The 21,673-nt window shown below is 39.3% G+C and overlaps 1 protein-coding gene across 3 annotated transcripts in view; it reads left to right on the top strand.

Annotated features, from left to right (window-relative positions):
* Positions 1-21,673, top strand: part of LOC131683070 (disintegrin and metalloproteinase domain-containing protein 10-like) — a 257,886-nt gene that overhangs the window by 183,214 nt on the left and 52,999 nt on the right. For all 3 annotated transcript variants that reach the window (XM_058964894.1, XM_058964896.1, XM_058964895.1), the window contains exon 3: positions 9,602-9,625. In XM_058964894.1, coding sequence (XP_058820877.1) covers positions 9,602-9,625 — 24 coding nt within the window. The remainder of the gene's footprint in view (positions 1-9,601; positions 9,626-21,673) is intronic.

Genomic DNA, 21,673 nt, shown 5'->3' on the forward strand with positions numbered 1-21,673 from the left:
TTTCTCTGTATGAGTGAGGTTGTCATTTTTTCGAGTATTGTTTTGATTTGGTAATAATTATTTTTTATCAGTAGTTTCGAGATAAAAATGTAAAACCCGGCCTTTTCTCTCTTTTCACCGTGCGCCAAAGAACCGGGATGCTCGTCCGGATGATTATGTTTACTACCAGCGGCCCGGTGGGCATGCTTAATTTTACAAGTTTAAACAAATTCACTCAAAAATGACAAATGTACCGACCCTTTCTTTCTCCTAATCTTGGAGCAGTTGTCTCTGTATTTTTAGTTTCTCACCTTTCTTTTATCCTGCTGAATGATTGTTGACAGATGACTGTATGCAGCTAGCGAGGTTGGCAGTGCAGCCAATTTCTTTGTCATATTTAGATATATTGCTTATTATAGCACATAATAATGACCGTTTTATTAACTCTTAATTTTCCAAAATGGAACTAATCAATCCAACATTTTTATCACATACTACATGTTTCTAGCAAATTTGGCCAGCATAACAGCCTATTTATCAGAATCAAATTTGCCACTAAAATTTATATAGAGATGGCCGTACTATCAAAATACAGAAATATACAGAAATCGTATTACTAGTTGCCTTGTCTTGTCTTAAGAGTAAAAGGTCGAACTCGTTAAAGGTCCAAGATGATAGATAACGGAAATCGATGGTTAAAGTCATTTTAAACGAAGGCGCAGTTGGTTGAGTGGTAAGCGTGACAGCCACCCATCCCAGTTGGTCTGGGTTCAATCCCAGCCGAGGTCGTAGAGATTTTTCTGAAATTTTTTCCTTCGGAAGGGATGTAAGGCCGTTGATTTCCGGTCCATGAGTTGATGGGTCGATATCTAGTTACTAACAAATGTCCTCCTCCCGTGATACTTTTGGAGTACGCAGTAGTATATACGGCCTCTAGCAAAAGCACTTGCTGTAGGCCGGACGAACGTTCCTTCTGCGATCTACTTTCGGGCCTGGCCGATGCCGGTTTTGATCAATAAACACTTTAGGATTACCAAGAGTTGCACATTGAAAGATGTTTTCCTAATCCCAAGCATAATTACCTTCTGATTCCCTGTGCAACTTCAGCTAGTCCAGATCGATAACGGAGTGGCAGCCAGGGGTGGTCGTATAAAGTCAAGCTCAAGTTCAAGCTCGATGGTTAAAGTCATTTTAAAATCAGAGATGAGGCAACATGGATACCATTTAAAAAGAGGTTTATTTGAAATCCAAGATGACGGCCTTTGGTTACCAAGAAACAGTGAAAACAACTATCAATATGGGTATCATTTAAAATAGTCATAAAACACCGGAATTTATGAATTTAGACCATCATGAAAACAAAGATGGCGGTTTTTCGGTAACCACTAAAGCGAAACCATAATCAATATATGTCTACATTGCTTTTGCAAGTACAAGTAGTCCTGGTCAGTAGTTGACGTAAACTGATGATTGAGGACATTTTGCAATCGATCCAATATGGCGACTTTTGGTTACTTCAATAAACCCACCATCGATATGACTTGTTTATAGCATTCATGTCGAGCAAAATCTTTTCGAATTTTTTCTGATAGAGAACATCGACTATTCTCGTGTCTGTAGACTGTGCTCGTAATGTGTTCCTATAGAACCAGTGTGGAAGTGTTTTACCCCTTCACCATGTCATCGGAACAGGAAAATATTGGTAGAGGTGCAAAGAAAATTGCTGAATTACATATTTGATTTTAGCAATGACTTTGACAGCTTCGTACAATAATTATAGCATATTGCATAATTATTTTTCACAATTTCTTAAATTCGCAGATTTCAGACAAAATATAATGAATCTAGTAATAACAGCTTGTTGGAACTGGTTGCAATGAAAAACGTATTTGGTAGTACGTTCATCTCTATTATATTTTTGTTGCAAATTTGATTCTGATGAATAGGCTGTTATGCTGGCCAAATTTGCTAGAAACAAGAAGTATGTGATAAAACTGTTGGATTGATTAGTACCAGATAAATGTTGGCGAAATGTGTGTTAATAAAACGGTCATTATTATGTGTATTATAGCAACATATCTAAATATGACAAAGAAATTGGCTGCACTGCCAACCTCGATAGCTGCATACACTCATCTGTCATCTGGCACAAGAAAGGCAAGATAACCAAAAACACGAAGCCAGTTGTCTCTTCTTGTCTTAGGCTTACCTGGATCTCATTTGACTGGTGCTCACTGGGTAAATTGAAAGCGGATCTATTCATTTGAGAGAATCAAACGAAGGAGGTTGACTATGAATTGCGACTCATTTGAAAGCGACGGTGAGTGAAGAGCCATGAACCGAGCTTCAGATCAACAGCATCTGATGCGTTAAATGAATATGAATGCTACCGTAGACGACTGATTGACTGCGTTCATTCAGTTTCGATTGAATGAAATGAAATTTTACTGCACTGATTTTACCACACACAATCGAAAAGTTTTTACAAGCTAATCTTATGCTATAAAGCTTTAGTTCCAGATATTAGTTCGGTCACAGTTTTCTGTCTTCTTTCTTCAGATCTTCTTAAATAAGTTTAATCGGATTCGATCACCTACTACAAATGAAATGACCTGATAACCAAGAAGGTTTGTTTCAATATGTAATATTCGATGTTGATTGGTTGTGATTAAACCATACGTAAGAAATATGTTTGATTTATTATTACTATGAATGTACTAATAAAATAAATATTTTACATTAAGTAGTATAGTCCTACGTCTACAGCTCGTGCGACCCCAAAGGGCTGCCCCTTGTAGTTTTCTATATTATATCTTGTTATATTACACTAGTTTCCGGCATCGGGAATCAACGACAATGGTTACAGATTCGGATGGATGCATCAAATATTGGGACGTCGGGCGGTCTTCCTCGAGCCGGCAGGGGTTCCTCCAGACGACTTCGTAGTACGGCTCAGATGCGGATCGGCAACACACCGCGTTGCGCGTATGTTGTTGTACTGTAGGTCTCGTGGTGTTTCGTGGTGTTTCGTGGTCATTCGACAGATGTTTTGTCTCGTCTTAGAGTCGCATAAAACCATCGTTGGGGTACGGTAGACGGAAGAGGGCATTTCTGGGAATGATACAAATGAGAAATGACCGGGGGCAGTTAAATCTGGATATTGATGGTTTTTAAAAAGGTGTATTAAAGGTACATATTGACGAGATCGCGGCTTGCCAGTACATCTCGAACCGGGACATTGGGTGATCTTTCTCGGGCCCGAAGGGAATCGAATAGTTGAGATCTGGCAGAACAGTACTCGGCGCATGCCCAGACAATATGTTCGATCTCGTGATAGCCCGATCAGAAACACATAACAGAAATATTTCAAAACTATAACTCGCATTGTTACTTGTTATAAATTTCTGTTATTTTAACTACTAACGAGACCTAATTTATAACACAATATGTTACAAAAAATGTGTTCTGTTATAATCTTGTTATTTCATTCTGATCGGGAACCGTTGCCAGAAGCGCAGATATCGCTATCCGCGAGCCCAATACGTCGGAGATGAGCGTCCAGTGTGTAGTGATTGAACATGAGCCGAGACATCACGCGAATGAAATCCCGATCCACATCCATCCCCCTGAACCAAGGTTTCGTCGATATCTTAGGGATTAACGAATGTAGCCACCTTCCCAGTTCACCATTGCTCAATGAAGTTTGGCAACTTTCGAGGGTTTTCTGATGAGTAATACTGAAAAATTCGTTTAAGCTAATTGGTCTTTCATATATGTCACCTTGTAAAGCGCCCGCCTTACCTAAAGAGTCCGCATCTTCATTACCTGGAATGGAGTAATGCGAGGGAACCCAAACTAAGGTAATCTTGTACGATCTTACAGACAAATCACGCAGGCGCTCCCAGATTTTCCCCAGAAAAAATGGAATGTGCTTTCTAGGTTTCATTGAACGGAGAGCCTCGATTGAGCTGAGGCTATCCGAGACAAAGTAATGATCGGTGGGCACAGTATCAATGATCCCAAGAGTTTAGTGAATATCAGCAAGTTCTGCGACGTAAACTGAAGCAGGATCATTGAGTTTGAATGAGGCGGTGAGGTTTTGATTGAATATACCGAAGCCAGTGGAGCCGTCGAGGTTTGACCCGTCGTTGGAGAACATCTTGTTTGAGTCGACTTCTCGAAATTTACTATGAAAGATGCTTGGAATCACTTGCGGACGTATGTGATCCGGGATTCCACGAATCTCGTCTTTCATGGATATGTTGAAGAACACAGTTGAATCAGAAGCATGAAGGACATAAATCGGGTTTGAGAACTGAGCTCGACAAACCTTTCGAAATTTGCAATTACTAACGGGTTCAAGATATCGCATCGGATGAGCAATCGATATGAGAGGTCCCAAAATCGATTTTTCAGCGGAAGAATGCCCGCCAGCATTTCTAAACTCATCATATGTGTCGAGTGCATGCAACCCAAAGCAATACGCAAACAACAATATTGGATTCGCTCTAGTTTGATGGAATGTATGTTCGCAGCGGAGCGGAAACAGAAACTCCCGTACTCCATCACCGACAATATTGTTGTTTGGTACAGCCTGATCAGGTCTCCTGGGTGGGCACCTCACCATGTTCCGGTTATTGTACGGAGAAAGTTGATCCTTTATTGGCACTTCTGTTTCAGATACCTAATGTGACATCCCCAGGTTCCTTTAGAGTCGAACCAGACCCCGAGATATTTGAAAGTTGAAACCTGAGCATTAGTTTGACCCATTAATTGAAGCTGTAGTTGCGCTGGTTCACGCTTCCTTGAAAATACGACTAGCTCAGTTTTGTCAGTGGAGAACTCGATACTTAGTTGGAGGGCCCAAGCAGACAAATTGTCCAAGGTATCTTGCAATGGTCCTTACAGATCTACGCCTTTGGGACCTGTAATAGACACCACACCGTCATCTGCAAGCTGCGTGTAGGAATTGACAAGACATTCATCAATGTCATTCCCGTAAAAGTTATAGAGAAGGGGGCTTAGACATGAGCCCTGGGGAAGACCCATGTAGCTGATTCGTAATGTCGGTAAATCACCATGCGAAAAATGCATATGTTTTTCAGACAGCAAGTTTAGCAAAAAGTTGTTTAGAGTCGGTGAGAGACCATGGTGGTGCAGCTTCTCAGAAAGAATTTTGATAGAAACTGAATCAAAAGCACCCTTTTTATCTAGGAAAACTGATGCCATCTGCTCTTTGCTAGCATAGGCCATTTGAATTTCTGTTGAGAACAACGCAAGACAGTCGTTCGTCCCTTTTCCTTTGCGGAAACCAAATTGTGTATCTGACAGTAAGCCATTTGCTTCAACCCAATGATCGAGGCGAAATAAGATCATTTTCTCGAACAACTTTCGGATACAGGACAGCATCGCGATCGGTCGATACGAGTTGTGGTCGGAGGCTGGTTTTTCTGGTTTTTGAATGGTGATGACCTTCACTTGCCAAGTCATGAGGGACAATATTACCCTCAAGAAACCTATTAAATAAATTCAACAAGCGTCTCTTGGCAGAGTCTGGCAGATTCTTTAACAAGTTAAATTTGATTCTGTCTAGCCCTGGGGCTTTATTGTTACATGATAAGAGAGCAATTGAGAACTCCACCATCGAAAACGGTTTTTCGTTCGCGTTATCGTGACGGGACGCGGCGCGGTAGATCTTCTGTGCCGGGGCGGAATCCGGACAAACCTTCTTAGCAAAATTGAATATCCAACGGTTTCAATATTCCACGCTCTCGTTAGTACTGTTTCGGTTTCGTAAGCGCCGGGCCGTACTCCAAAGAGCGCTCATTGATGTTTCTCTCGTTAGTCCGTCGACGAACCGGCGCCAGTAGCTACGTTTTTTGGCTTTTACCAAACTCTTCATGCGCGTTTCCGCCATCGCGTACTGTCGGTAGCTAGCTAGCAGCCCGTCATCCCGGAGGGTCTTATACGCAGCGGCCTTCTCCGCGTACACGTCTGAGCACTCTTTGTCCCACCATGGATTGGGAGGTCGCCCGCGTGAGTTCGCGTCTGGTACGCGTTTAGTCTGAGCTTGAATCGCGGTATCGAGAATCAAGCCAGCCAGGAACCCGTACTCTTCCTCCGGAGGAAGCTCTTGTGTCGATTCTACTTTGTCGGATATCGCGGACGCGTATCAATATTTCGTGTGAGGTCATCCGAAACATTGACTGTATTCGGTGGCCCTGAACCGTTAGCAATATTAATTACAATTGGCAGATGGTCGCTGATGTGGGGATCAGAGACTACCTTCCACATGCAATCTAAACGCAGCGATGTCGAGCAGATGGGCAGGTCTAACGCGCTCGGACGCGCTGGAGAGGCAGGAATTCGTGTCATTTCACCCATATTCAAAATGGTCATATTGAAGTTGTCGCAAAGCTCATGGAGTAGAGTAGATCGATTATCGTCATGAAGGCAACCCCATGCCGTACCGTGAGAGTTGAAGTCACCTAAAGCCTCGATGCGGGGAGGAGCTCCGCAATATCGCAAAGCCGCCGGTGGCTGACTGAGGCTCTATGGGGAATGTAGGTGGAATCAATGCAAAGGTCTTTGCCCTTAATTCTGGTTTGGCAAGCGACAACTTCAATACCTGGTGTCGAGGGGAGGTCGATTCGGTTGAAAGAATAGCACTTTTTCATCCCCAAAAGTACTCCTCCGTAAGAGTCTTCTCGATCCAAGCGAATAATATTAAAATCGTGGAAGTGTAGGGTTATTTCTGAAGTGAGCCATGTCTCGCATAGGGCAAATGCATCGCATTTCAAATTATTTAGTAAGATTTTAAACGAATCGATTTTCGGGATAATGCTTCTGCAATTCCACTGTAGAACAGTGATTAAATCCTTGACCTCGTTCGATGAATTAGCCATCGAAGGATACAATCGCTGAAAGGAGGGGCCATTTCGCAGTGAACTGCATCAAGAATGTTTTTACTGCGGGGAGAAAACTTATCAAGATACTTTTAAGGGGGTCAGAAATGTTTAACGCTGTAAGAATACGGTCCACAATGTCAGAGAAATTTATTAAGCCAGCACTGTTTTCTTTCTCTGGCTGAGATATGGGAACACTTGGGATTTTTGATGTTCCTGGAAGTGCTGGTAACTCTCTTTCTGAGCTCAGGTTACTGAGACAGGGAGCGACTTGCTTCGGTTTTGCACCAGTACTTCCTTGAGTAGTTATTTTAGGGGGACCATGAAGAGACACCTTCTGGCCTTTACGACGAAGCTTGGAAGAGGAAATGTTCTTCCTTTTTCTACTACTTCTAGGCACAGCAGAAGATGTTCCCTCCTGGGGTTCATCACAGTCGCCTTCGTCAGTAGACAAGTTGGTAAAGATGTTCGTAGAGACAGGTGGCGTAGCTATCTTAAGCATTTCTGCAAAAGATCGCTTAGAGCGTCCCTGAAGGGAACGCTTAAGATTTTCCTCGCGCTGTTTGTACGCGGGACATGAAGGGAGATCATGTGGGTTTCACCCACAGTAGAGACACTTTTCGACATCTCTTCCACAGGAATCATCCGCATGATTCCCACCGCATTTCCCACAGCGGGTTTTATTGCTACAATGGGAGGCTGTGTGTCCCAATTGTTTGCAATTAGTACAGTTCATGACCCGCGGCACAAAGAGGCGAACAGGTAGATGAACCTTGTCAAAGAGGACGTAGTTGAGTAGAGCAGAACCGGCGAAGGTCACCCGATAAGAGTCTGAGTTGACGTTTATTTTTTCCCGTCAGCTGCGACTGATGCTGAGTGCAAACGTTTACACTGCAGTATCTTCACTGGCTGATGCATGGGCTCTTTGAAACAGCCAGTCCCATATTTCAGCAGGTCCTCGCAACTCAGAATCGAATCGGAGACTACCACGCAAACTTCAACCCTGTTAGCTGAAATATATACTCTGCACTCATCCGTAAAGGGTCCGTAGTCAGCAATATCATTTGCCTGATTTAAACTGTTAACAACCACCCGAAGCTTATCAGGGCGAATTTTCGATATCTCTGTCACGGCCGGATGCCGATTCGCCAGAACCCGAGAAATCTGCAACAGATTCAAACATTTTTTCTTTGGTCCGAAAGAAGATCACAAATGGCCCGGTGGCTGAGCTCGGATATACTTTGAACCGGGGAGCCGATTTTGTTTCGACGTCCGTCTCACCTTGAGATGACTTTGATTTCCAAATGATCATCCGGTTTTGCATGCGAATGAATTCAAACAACCTTTTTGAAGTAAAACCTAACCGAATGAATAATTCAGAACATTAATTCAACGCAGATTTTGATATCAGTAAGTACTACAATATTCTCGGGCTTAGTTCATATTCCACTAAGATGATATAACCCTTGAACCTTACGGAAAACACACAGCTAAACTGCATTGTAAAATTATCCCAAATTTAGTATAATATAGTATAATTATACTAAATTTGATAATTGAGTTGTAGATTGAAGAATGGTTTGCTACTCCCAGGCAGTATCATCTATCGATTCTCTGTGCAGTTACAGTTAGTCCCGATCAATAACAGAATTGCAACCTGGTCGCTCAAGCTCAAGATGTCGCAAATCAAATCTCAAACTTTCCAATGAAAATATTTTAAAAAACATTTTGTATTCAAATGTTTATACTGATCACGAAAATGAACCCACTTATCAATTCCTGCTATTATCTTGGATAGTCACCTCACCTTCCCAAGGATCCCATTAACCATTCCATTTCAGGAACTATCAAACCATCTCCATTAGCTGAATGAGAACATAAAAACCACAAACTATCAGCAGAGAAGCTAATTTCCTTCCTCTTCCTCCGATAACTGAAGCATGAGTGTGTTTCCATCAGAAAAATTTACGAGCCCGTTCTAATAATACCAAGCGAGGAACGTTCTAAAACGTTTCTGGAGTAACCACCCACTGGTCAACCGATCCTTTCCCCTTGTCCCTTTCCACTATTCAAAACGTTCGCCAACATACCCGGCCACTTTGCATAGTATTTATAATGTATGTATATGCTAGTGTTCACACGCGTAACCAATGACGGACCGGGTCGTTGCCGCTTCACCACCACCCAACAGCTCGAGCGTGTTCTTATGGGGCATAATGTAAAGTAATCAAAATAATGGGTTCACTCTCGTTTAGTGCAGCAGTATAAGTGGCCGACCGCCGTCAGCTAGTCAGGGGATGTTTCTTCGATCGTTGCAGTTGTGTCATTGACGACTGTGTACCCATAGAAGAGAGTCAAGTGGCTGACTGCACCCGCACTCGAACGGCAATCGTAGATATGCAAGTGCGGACTTCCCATTATTGGCTGCGAACGGTTTCGAACGAACCCGTCATTGACAGGCGTCTGAGAATACCGCAAGAACTAAGAAGCTTTCTAAGGCTGGCTAACCTTGCTCGCAGCTCAGTATAATACACTGGCCGCTTGAAATATGGGGAGGGTTGCAGCCGGTGGAATAAATTGCATAAATTGGTTTTTAATGTCGTTTGTTTCTTACACTTCAGGGGCACTATGTTTATGTATGACCGGTACAAAAGCAACATTCACAACAAAACTAATCTTAACGAAAAACTAATTATTCCTTTTCCCTTTTCTTGCAGGTTACGTAAGAGAAATAAAGAAAGGTACGTATTGCTGATTTCTAGAACCTCTTCTTTCCGGTGTGATGGTAGCAAATTCTCCCTTAAAGTTTTAACGCCATCCACAAATCAATACTGAGCGAGATAGGAGTAAGGGTTATATTTTCCTGACCTAGTTTCCGGGTACATTGTTCTAAGTCTCAAAACCGTTGAATCCGTAAAAGTTAGTTCAAGAGATGAAAATGTGAGCTGTGAACGAGACTCGGTATACTATGGTACTATGTATGAATGTATGTACGATGTAGGATTTTGCAACAAAACATGCTATCAAACATCTGCTATTCAGTTCAACACAATTCTTTTCTGTGACCCGCCATGCAGCTTTCGTCGCCTTCGAGCATATATGTTAGACAAATACGAACATGTTGCTGTGCCAGCAGACTGAACACCCTTGAAAAGTGGGATGGAAGAGGCGCCGATTCATAAACAAGAAGGGCTTCAGTTTGTTTTATTTGCACTTGGGAAAGCGTTCCATTACGGCTGCCCAGTTTTTCCAGTCCTCCAGTGTTGAGCCAGACGAGGAAGAAAAAATAACCGCCCTGGAGCAGAAGAACCACACACACACACAAGATTTGCGATACAAACTGAACTGTGTTATTCAGGCGATGGCATATGGAAGGCAAAAATGCTGCGGGTTCTAATGGACTCTTTCATTTAGTCTCGTGTCTGTGGTCGACTCAAAAACCTTCGGTGGATTATGTTTGGACTGGCACTCTTCTCCCGTACACAGCAGGCTAGAAGTGAAATGCGTAGGCTACAGCAAAGCTACGAATATGTCAGGATTCTCGAAAGATGCCAACGTCGACATGCCTTGTAGATAACAGTGGCAGCAGATTGCAGTCCTCACTGGAATCGACAAAGTCCTTAATTTATCACTACATCCCTAGGGTGATGTGTTCTTTTGTTGGCATTGACAATATCAAAATACGAAATCTTAATTCGGTGTGTGACCTTTTCCGCGATGGAGGGTAACATTTTCTCTCACTTTACCCTACCCTTTTATACGTCAAAACATGTGGTTTGGGCGTTTTTGGTAGTTGTATAAAAAATGTACGACTGTTGCTTGTGTGGAGCTTAGTTTGAAGACTGGCCATAACTTCAAATGTAGTGTCTGCCGCTAGCCTTGATTGGGCCCCCGCATAAACCCGGACTTGTCGAGAGGGCTATCTTTCTTGTTGTGTTGTATGTGGAGTGGAGTGCTTGCTTTCAGCGCCATCCAGTATTGCAAGGTTGTGCGAATACCCATGGGAAAGATATGTGCGCACATTCGAGTGATGGGCGGGGAGATGCATTTGTGGGGCTTTGCGGAGGGATTGCTGAAATGGATTTTATTTTTCCTGAAATCAATCGTCATTATTCAATGTGGTTCTCGGAGAATGTATCTTGAGTATTCTCTATAATGAGATTTGTAATTGAATTTCAGGAGAGATATTGGATATATCACTCGTGTCCTTTACTATCTAATCGGATATCTTAGCTCAAATAGAACATTCGCCATTAGACTGCAAAACAAAACTATTTTTTGTAAATTCAACCGCCCTCTACTGAGTTTAATTCAGAGTTCCACCAGCAATGTTTGTTCCAAATTTGAACCAAATCAAATAAGCCTAACTACCGGACCAACATGCTGGAAGTTTGCATGGAATTTTTAGCCAATTTACAAGGAGCAAACCTAACAGCTCGCGTTTTCACCGCTACATGGCAATATATACATCAGATTATCGCTGGAAGTGAAAATAAGACAGATAAATTGATGGTTCACAACATCATGGTCGACACGGGACGCGCGCCTCAGGTAGAAACCTATTTATGGCATTATGCACGTTCCCAGAATGCTGCGCTTGCACTGTACACGTGTAATGCAGCAGGTAGGTTTTGAAAACGGATCTGTAGAGGGTGTGAATTATCAAACAATCACAGAAAACGATAAAAAACGAATAATTTTGGTCAAAATTGTAAAAGTCACATTTATGGCCGCTGCTTTGGAATCGCCATTTTAATTTTTGTGATTTCGACACATATTAACTCAAATTCGAGTTTACAAATCACAATACCTATTTTTCCTCAATTAACCGCATTCAGCGATGTTCAAAATTCCATGTAATTGGCACAAAATGTTGACATTCTACCACGAAGATTTCAACGAAAGTGTTCTCAAAACTTTAAACGCCCCATTTGAAAACGGTTCAATTTAAGGATTTCATCTTTTGACCTCTCGAAAGAAAACCTTTTTCATCGGAGGAATGACCTATAAAATCTGCAAATTGTTTTAATTCACTAGTTTTAGTAAAGCCTTACAGCGGAAAAAAATGCTAAAAAATAAATCTAAAAGTTTGAGATCGCTTCATTACGTCAAATTTAAAGTTTTTCACCCGTTCTTAGGTCATTACTCCAATAAATTTAGTTGGATTTAGAGCCCTATTATTAGTTTTGTGTTTCAAATCGATCCTGAGGCAGCAGGCTGTACACAGTTTTGGAATAACACGCGCACCCAACCTCAGACATAACGTCACCAAGGGCGCCATTTTGTTTCTTGGTCTTGAAAAAAAATTAAATGAATACAAAAATATAAGCTTTTTGAATCCCAAAGGTGTTTTTTCATGTTTTTTCATTGGCCCACAAAAAATCGAAATTTTGCTTGCTTTTTGGTCATTTAAATGAGAACCTCTCCTTAACTCTTTGCGACGCAGTGGGACGTATACGTCCCACCTACTTCTCCGAAGTTTTTATTGCATTTCTTGTTAGCTGACATAAATACGAATTCTTTCTTTTAATCAACTCTTAGGGATGTAAGGAGTACAGCTATCACAAAAAAATATGTGAATTTGTTAATTGCTTATTAGTTATAAACAATTAAAGCTCGAAAATCTCGTATTTTAAATTCGGTTGTGTCTGAACTAAATGTCCCAGATATCTAAAAATTTATTTGCCAATATCTCAAACATTGAACAAAATAATAGATTTTTTGCAGAATTTTTCGTAGGTCTGTTTTTTTAAAACAATTATCAAAATATGAAAAAATGGAGTTTATTATTATGTTGGTCTATAAAAGATTCTGAGAGACAGGGATAATTTCTCAACTAAAGGGCGAACACGAAATTATTGCGACACCGAAAATGTCATGCCAATTTTCTTATAATGTTTGAAATCAAACCAAAATTTTAGGGTAGTTTTATACATATATTTACTTCAAAAATCAAAAGAAAAGTTAATCGATAGAGCCATGAGTGTAAAATTGAACGCAATTTTCGCATGATGCCCTCCATCAAAATCTTTACAGTGTCATCCGGTACCAGTTTCTCAGTCTTTTTCCATTTTCTTAACCCTTTCATGCCCAACTTTTTTCTAGTGCATCTATAAGTTTCAAAACTATTTTTCCTTGAAAAAGTAGGGATTAAGAAACACGAAAAGCCTATTTTCATAAAGATAGGTGCTTCCATGGCAGTGCTAGAAGCTGGTCAATTTTTACCTTCTAATGCTCAATACAAATCTCCTAGAATAATTATAATAGTCCAATTACGTGGAAAACGTAACCAACGACAATCTAAATTAATAAATTTTATCAGTTTTTAATAATATTGCTCCAAAACTAAGATATATGAAAAATTAATTTTCCGTCGTCAACGTAAACTGTCCTTGGCAGCACTGCTCTATCGGAATTCAATCAGACTAATTGTAATAACTTAAGTTCTAGAGCTGATCCTTGTAACTGTTAATACTCAAATTAAAGGCAATAATCACATTAATGAGCCTTAATTGTTTTTGTGAGCAAATCTCGCCTCAATCAAAAGTTATAACTGTTTCAAAACGTTGTTGTCCACAAACAACATGGGCATGAATGGGTTAACATGTCCTTCTCGTCTTTGACTATCTTCTTGCTCTTCCGAAGTTCCCGCTTCATCATTGCCCAGTACTGCTCCACCGGTTGCAGCTCCGGACAGTTTGGCGGATTCATGTCCTTTGGAACAAAATGGGCAGAATTGGCCTCATACCACTCCAGGACACTATTAGAATACACCCAGGTTTTTTTTACGCGGGGGATACGTACCGCGTAAAAAAACGGCGTGAAAAAACCGCGTTAATTGGAAAATCCGCGTAAAAAACGCGTTAATTGGAAAATCCGCGTAAAAAAACCGCGTTAATTGGAAAATCCGCGTAAAAAACCGCGTTAATTCGAAAATCCGCGCAAAAAAAACTCTCAGCGAAAGACTTAGAATATTTTTTGGAAGTTTTTTTTTGCGTGGATTTCGCAATTAACACGGTTTTTGCAAAAAATATTCTAAGTCCTTTTGAATGCAAAAGACTGAAGATTTTCGGAAAGATGGAAGAGACGGGTCTGGAAGACTCGCACCCCAACAATATGGGTATTTTCGGAATGGTCTTGAAGAGTAGGTTCCATTTGATTTTTAGGGCCATTTTGAAATCAAAGATGGCGACTTCCGGTTTTAGCGAAATTCGCTATAACCCAATCAATATGGGTATTTTTGGAATGGTCTTGAAGAGTAGGTGCCAGAAATTGATTTTTGACGCCATTTTGCAATCCAAGATGGCGAATTCCGGTTTAGCGAATTTCGCTGTAACCCAATCAATATGGGTATTTTCGGAATGGTATTGACGAGTAGGTGCCAGAAATAAATAAATCTGCACCTTCCTCGCAAGGTTTTCCATGAAAATTGATTTTTGGCGCCATTTTCAAATCCCAAATGGCGGCTTCCGATTTCACGAGATTCTCTCCAACTCAATCAACATGAGTATTTTCGGAATGGTTTTGACGAGTAGCAGACAAACGTCGATGTTTGCCGTCATTTAAAATTCTAGATGGCGTCTTCCGGTTGGGCAATCATCTAAATCACCTTCAAATATAAGATCTAATCATAAACCAGCAAAATGCAAAATATTTTTATGTGTTCATCCAGGAAAGTGCGGTTTGAATGGAAGAGAGAGAAGAAAGAGACGTATGTGCACAGTGGGACGAGCCCGGACTTAAGTCCATATATGAAGGTTATGCGATATTCTCACTAGTATTTTTCTCGTATCAGCTGAGCCATCAGAGACATTTTCGCGAGATTTTAGGTGTTTTGAATGGAAAATGAATTTTTGACAGCTTTTTGAAGGGCATAACTCAAGTGTTTTTGCATTATTTGACTATAGGAACTATATACGGTTATTCTCGTTTTTCAAAGAAACGGTTGATTTTATGAATTGCATTACTTCACCAAAATTATCCGTGTGATAAAATTACATCGTAAAATCGCCAAAAATAAGTCACTAGTTGGTTTAGTTAGTGTTTAGATAACTATTTGTCATGAATTTTTATTGAATTCGAACTTCTAAAGCGATAACAACAACGACGCCCGTGAATGCCCGCGATCACACTATATTCATTCGAAAGCTTTTCATTTCCTCTTTAAAATGAGCCTATGCTAGTTTTGCGAAAACTTGCGATAAGCAGTCAAAATTTGAAAAAACTGTGGATGGAGACGCATGGTTATTACTGATATTTAATTTGAATATTCACTTTATGACTAGAATAATGACACTAATTTATGCACAACTTTCAAATAGCATTTAGAGCATGATCTACAAGGGTTTTACTAGTGATCAAGAGTGAGAAGCCGAGTGGGAAGTATGGTTTTTAAGTGGTAAAGGAATTAAGAATGTTTAAAATTCAGTAAATATTTTCAACCATCTGAAATGTGTCATAAAATGTTTCATGAACTATTTTTGCTAACTTACGCAATAACTGTCAAATTGAGTGAACACAGTTGAGTTCTAGTCATTTGGTGAGACTATTTTTTCCGAGTTTGCATAGCACTGATATAGCTTAAGGGTATGCGATATTATCCAAATAAAATATGACCATTTTTAAATGAACCATATACGCGAAAAAAGGATTTTGGATCTATTTAATTTAAGGTATGAAATAAGCAATCTAAGCAACTTAAAGCACACAACCAACAAAATCGTTAACCATCTTGTTGATTAGTGAATGTAAATCAATATTCCACTAAGACGCTCAAAATGTTTGTTCTGAAAATGAAAAAATGTAGTTTTCATGCCAAGTAACCCACTAATGAATTAAACGTTCCAAAATTAGACAATCCCATCTTATTTGATCCTTTAAAATAATATAGTCATTTCTAAAGCCCCATAATGAGATGTCAATCAATTCGTTTCAATTCGGAAAATAAATTTCGAAATCACAATTGAAAGAAATCTTTATAAAAGACAAAATATTTACTTTTGAGCCACTCTAATAAGCAGTAAAGTTAATTTCTATTTTTTATAACTAACATAGGAATTCAGCGCACAAAAATGTCTTTAAAAAAATTTTAAACCTTCACAACAAAATTTTTATTTTTGAGCCACCCCAATGTATAATGATTTTTTTTGTAAATGTTAATATCCAAAACGATTTAGCACACGAAAATTAATATACACAAATTTTAAGAACGATTTAGAAAAAAAAATATTTTTGAGACACCCTAATGAATAGTAAATGTTCATTTTTGAAATGTTTTAATATCGAAAACGAATTCAGCGTACCAAAATTACATAAAAACGTCCTATATGAACCGATACGGAAAAATTTGGACTTTAGTCCACCTTTTGTTCTAAGTCGTGCCACTGTGATGTGGTGTGAGTTGGGGGTTTGAATTTATTCAAATTAAACATATTGCTTAAATTTAAGTAAATTAAATTGTTTAATAAAAAACTATTTGCAAAAACTTCAACTTCCAAAAATACCAATATTGATTGGGTTACAGCGAATTTCGCGAAATCGGAAATCATCATCTTGGATTTAAAAATGGCGTCAAACATCAATTTTTGGAACCTGCTCGTTAAGATCATTCCAAAAACACTCATATTGACTGGTTTATAGTGAATGTGGCTAACCCGGAAGTCGCCATTTTGGAATTCAAAATGGCGTCAAACATCGATCTTTGTCAAGACCATTCCGAAAATACCCATATTGATTGGGTTATAGCGAATTTCGCTAAACTGGAAGTCGCCACCTTGGATTTCAAAATGGCGCCAAACATAAATTTCTGGTACCTACTCTTCAAGAGCATTCCGACAATACCCATATTGCATGGGTTGTAGGGAATTTCCGCTAAACCGGATGTCGCAATCTTGGATTTCAAAATGGCGTCAAAAATAAATTTCTAGCACCTACTTGTCAATACCATTCCGAAAATACCCATATTAATTGGGTTATAGCGAATTTCGCTAAACCGGAAGTCGCCATCTTTGATTTGAAAATGGCGTCAAAAATCAATTTCTGGCACCTACTCTTCAAGTCCATTCCGAAAACACGCACATTGAATGGGTTATAGCGAATTTCGCTAAACCGGAAGTCACCATCTATCAATTTCTGGCACCTACTCTTCAAGACCATTCCGAAAATATCCATATTGATTGGGTTATAGCGAATTTCACTAAACCGGAAGTCGCCATCTTTGATTTCAAAATGACGTCAAAATTCAATTTCTGGCGCCTACTCTTCAAGTCCATTCCGAAAATACCCATATTGATTGAGTTATAGCGAATTTCGCTAAACCGGAAGTCGCCATCTTTGATTTCAAAAATCAATTTCTGGAACCTACTCTACCGCGTTAATTCGAAAATCCGCTTAAAAAAACCGCGTTAATTGGAAAATCCGCGTAAAAAAACCGCGTTAATTGGAAAGTCCGCGTAAAAAACCTCGTAAAAAACCGCGTAAAAAACCTGGGTGTAGTGGCATGATGCCAAATCTCCGCCATTTTGAATTTTACATTTTCGACGTCAATCAGAATCAGCGACCCCGCAACCCCCTTGTGAGACGTTTTAGGCCAATATTTAAAAAAACATGAAATTTAGCTAAGCACAGTCGCCATATAAGAATTTTGAATTTTACATTTCCGACGTCAGAATCAGAATCAGCTACCCCAAAAACCCCCTTTGTAAGATGTTTTAGGCCAACATGAAAAAAACATGAAATTTAACCAAGTACAGTTGGTATATTGGATTCACCATTTTGAATTTTACATTTTCGACGTCAGAATCAGAATCAGCGACCCCGCAACCCACTTGTAAGACGTTTAGGCCAATATAAAAACATCCAATTTAGCCAAGCCACCATATTGGATCCGCCATTTTGAATTTTACATTTTCGACGTCAGAATCAGAATCAGCGACCCCGAAAACCTATATAAAGCTAAAAATAACAGTATTAACAATTAAAAAAAAACGCGTTGCTAAGGGTTAACAGGGTATAATGATGAATCACTAGTTGATTTCCACGAACGTTATTATTTAGCAAAATAGTATGTTTAGATGAAATTTAGTAGGTATATAATATGACTATTGGCTTGTGTGGAAAAACTGTTTATAATTAACCTTTGCAGTGCTAGGTACATATCACTATTTTTCATTTATCCTTTACAATGGACATGAATTGGACCAATCTTAGTGACCGTAAAACTGATCCGGAAGAACACTAGAAAATATATAATTTTCTATCATTCTTGCTATTTGGATTCATAGATTTATACGAAATTCGAGGTGCTTCAAATTATACGCTCCTACAGTTCCATCAACCTCGGTATGGTCTTTCCAGCACCGGTTCCGGATGGAATAAAATAAGGACATTTCACACCATTTTGAAAACTAAGATGGCGGCTTCTGGTTACCACAAAACAATGCGAACCAAAGGTATTCAAAATTTGTATTATTCAGTTGCAACTTGGACATACCTGGTGGCAACTTGACTGGGAGGGTGGTGGGCCCCGTTATTGATGATTGACGTCAATTTGGCGGCTTCCGGTTACCAAAAAATACTGAAACAATCACCACTATGTACGTCATGTGAAAAGGGATGACGGTAATAAATGAATTGCCCTTATTTTAGAATTCAAGATGGTTGCTTCTAGTTACCACACAATACTGGAAATCATCCTCAATATTGGTGTCATTTGAAAGGGGGTATCCAGTAGATGACAGAAATTGATGATTGACGCTATTGTAAAATCCGAAATTACAGTTGGCTTACCGATACCACAGCAAACTGATAACCATATGGATGTCGTTTGAAGGGTGTCGGTCAGTAGATGACAGAAATTTATTATTGGCGTCATTTTGAAACAAACCCAAGATGGCGCGTCCTGGAAAACAACATCTACACGGGTGTAATTTAAAAAATGGAGAGTGGTCAGTAGATCACGGAAGTTGATGATTGACGCCATTCTGAAATCCCGTTACAATAGCTTAGAAACTTGTAAGAAAATGTGCTTCATTTGAGAGATAGAAGTAAGTAGATGGCGCAAAACGATGTTGAAGCTATTTTGAAATCCCTGTTGATGTTCCGGTTACTTTCGAACCTATATGAAACAAGGGGATTCTTTTGAAAAGAGGAACAAACTAGATAACACAAATCGCTTTTTTGGAGTCACTATTTTGAATGTCAAGCTGCTTTTTGTTATCAGCCTTCCGGCACCGCAAACACCTGGACTAAGTATGCATAAAGACGGTTTAAACCAATTATCTTCTTAGGGAATAATATTGCAGTTTTAGAAGCAGATGTTTTAGGCGATTTTGCTGACGGATGGCGTTTCTACGCATAAACGGAAATTTGTCCTATCTTATATCATGAACCCAAATAAAAATTATTTCTCTTTGGCTAAATTTTTTCCAAGATTGTGTAGATATAATTAGAATTTTGGAATATACATTCGTCGATTCATTTATAATCACTAAAAATGGATGAGCGTTCCATCAAATTACAATTTCATTTCCATTTTTTTAGTATGGTAATATTCAGGTTGAAAATTGAAGGACACTCTCTGCTGTGAGAAATACCACTATATGCTACACACTCTGTTTAAAGAAAAGTGACATTATTCTGAGTTTCAAGCATTCCAAACACAATAATAAATAATTTAATTTGCAATGCCAGGGTTAAGGATCAAAAGCATTATCATTGCCCACATCTTTCAGTATAGCATGTGCAGTTGGCCTGTTTGCGTTTTGCTCTAAATTACACATCACTACAGAATGCAACGTAACATAGTACGATTGCATAGTACGAGACTTAATTTATCATTGTTGAATTCGTACAAGTGGCCGAGCATGAACATAGCTGGGTAACAACAAGAATGTAGTTCATGAGTGGAATTAGAAATCTGTTTGTAGCAATTGTAAATTCGATTGAATTTTTTCCACTGTCATATCGCATACCTTCCAATTTACTAATTTGATTTATCATTTAAAATGTTCTTAGACAAGATACCTAAATTAAAGTATTTTCGGTATGTACTTGAAACAATTAACGGAAATAAATGTAATTAGATTGCTGTGTTTCGAATTCATCGCGTCAGTAATTAACACCAACTGGGGGCCAAATTAGAGGATGTATCTAAACTAGGCTCTACTAGTCGCGAAACTAGGCGTCATATGTATCGTGGGACTATTTGGATATAGTAGATAACTAGTGTAAATTTGGGTACTAGTTTAGATACATTGTCGAACTTGATCCCAAGTTGGAGCTAGTTACTGACGAGATGCATTCGAAACACCAAAATCCAACTTAATTTTAAGCTAGGTATTGTGTCCTCAATGCACAAATTGATTCAATTCAAGTTTTCTCTTTCTGCATATTGCATAGTAAACAAGTTTCATAGAACTAATTGGTATTCTATGTAGATAAACTACTGAGATTACAAGTTTCACATGGATATAAAACACAAACACAACCTACCAACGGTTACTTTTTTGTCCAAATTACCGAGCTATTAGAGGACCCCCCAACAGCAACCGTGGTCACCGCCATCAGTATACTGTGCAGTTAAACCTCTACAATCCACTCACGTCTTTCAGTTGCGACATTGTCCATTTTCGCCAATTCAGAACGCATTAACCCAATTACATGCAAAGGAAAACCCTAGGACGCCATGCTGCTCTTTGGGTTGATATTAGGGAACTGGCTACAAAACGTACATCCGGAGGCACCGACAATAGTAAACAAGTTAGGCTAACAAACTAGCTGAAAGATTACGCAAACTTATTTCCGCGAATTCGCTGAACATCCCGGCCCCCGTTTTTTCGAACATAATCTCTTACGTAGCCATATTACACTAAACGGTGTTATCAGCTTCTTTTCCGTCACCGCGTATGTTCAGACACGCGCCGGCTGGAAAACTGAAACTTCGAGGAAATGTGTTTGTAAAGCGGATTTACCCTTGGAGCAACTCGAACTCGTTCGAATGTGTGTGATGGGTAAAAAGCGTGATAGGATTAGCGGTGTGTAAAGGATTATCAAACAATAGCAAGTCCTTTTTTCAGGTTCGCTAGCGAAAGAAATGTGTCATCAATCGCGGACAGTGAGGGCTTGAAAAATATTGGCTTAATTCATCTAGCAGTTAGATTCGAACGATTTTTACTCAGAAATATTGAGTATTGAACATATTCAAAATATAATGTTTTCTGCTAGTTTCTTGAATCACTATCAGATAACGATTCCTGCACTGAAGTATCAAACAGAAAAGCACAATCTTATTTTCGCCGTTCCGGTCTCAGAGATTCAATGGAACATATGCTTATAAAAATAGGGTAGAAATGTTAACATAGTATACTGTTTTTTTCCGGTCCTGTTTTGCAATAATGCAAAAGTGTAGTAAATATCTATCGGTCAGGATGCAGGATTTTTTTTGCAGAAACCGGAGCAAAACATTATTTCTAGCGTAGCAGTCTACATGTTATATGCTGTGGTTACTGTGTTTCTGTTTGTTACTCTGCGGAGTATCGAAATTGCAGTCCATTAGTTGTAACCTTCATCAGAAAAAAAAGCAACAACTGTTGAAGCGGGTATTAGTAGACCATTTTAACATATGGATTGTGTTCAGTTGGATTTATTTAAGTGTAGAGAAAACAGACACCAATGTCAATACACCCAAACTTTGTAAATGTCCGTTTGATATATGATTACACTTAGATCTTAGAGCTATGACATATTGTTACAAGTAAAACCTTACTGTTGAAAGATTTTTATCATAATGA

The sequence above is a fragment of the Topomyia yanbarensis genome, chromosome 2 (assembly GCF_030247195.1).
Source record: "Topomyia yanbarensis strain Yona2022 chromosome 2, ASM3024719v1, whole genome shotgun sequence".
In the NCBI taxonomy this organism is placed as follows: Eukaryota; Metazoa; Arthropoda; class Insecta; order Diptera; family Culicidae; genus Topomyia; species Topomyia yanbarensis.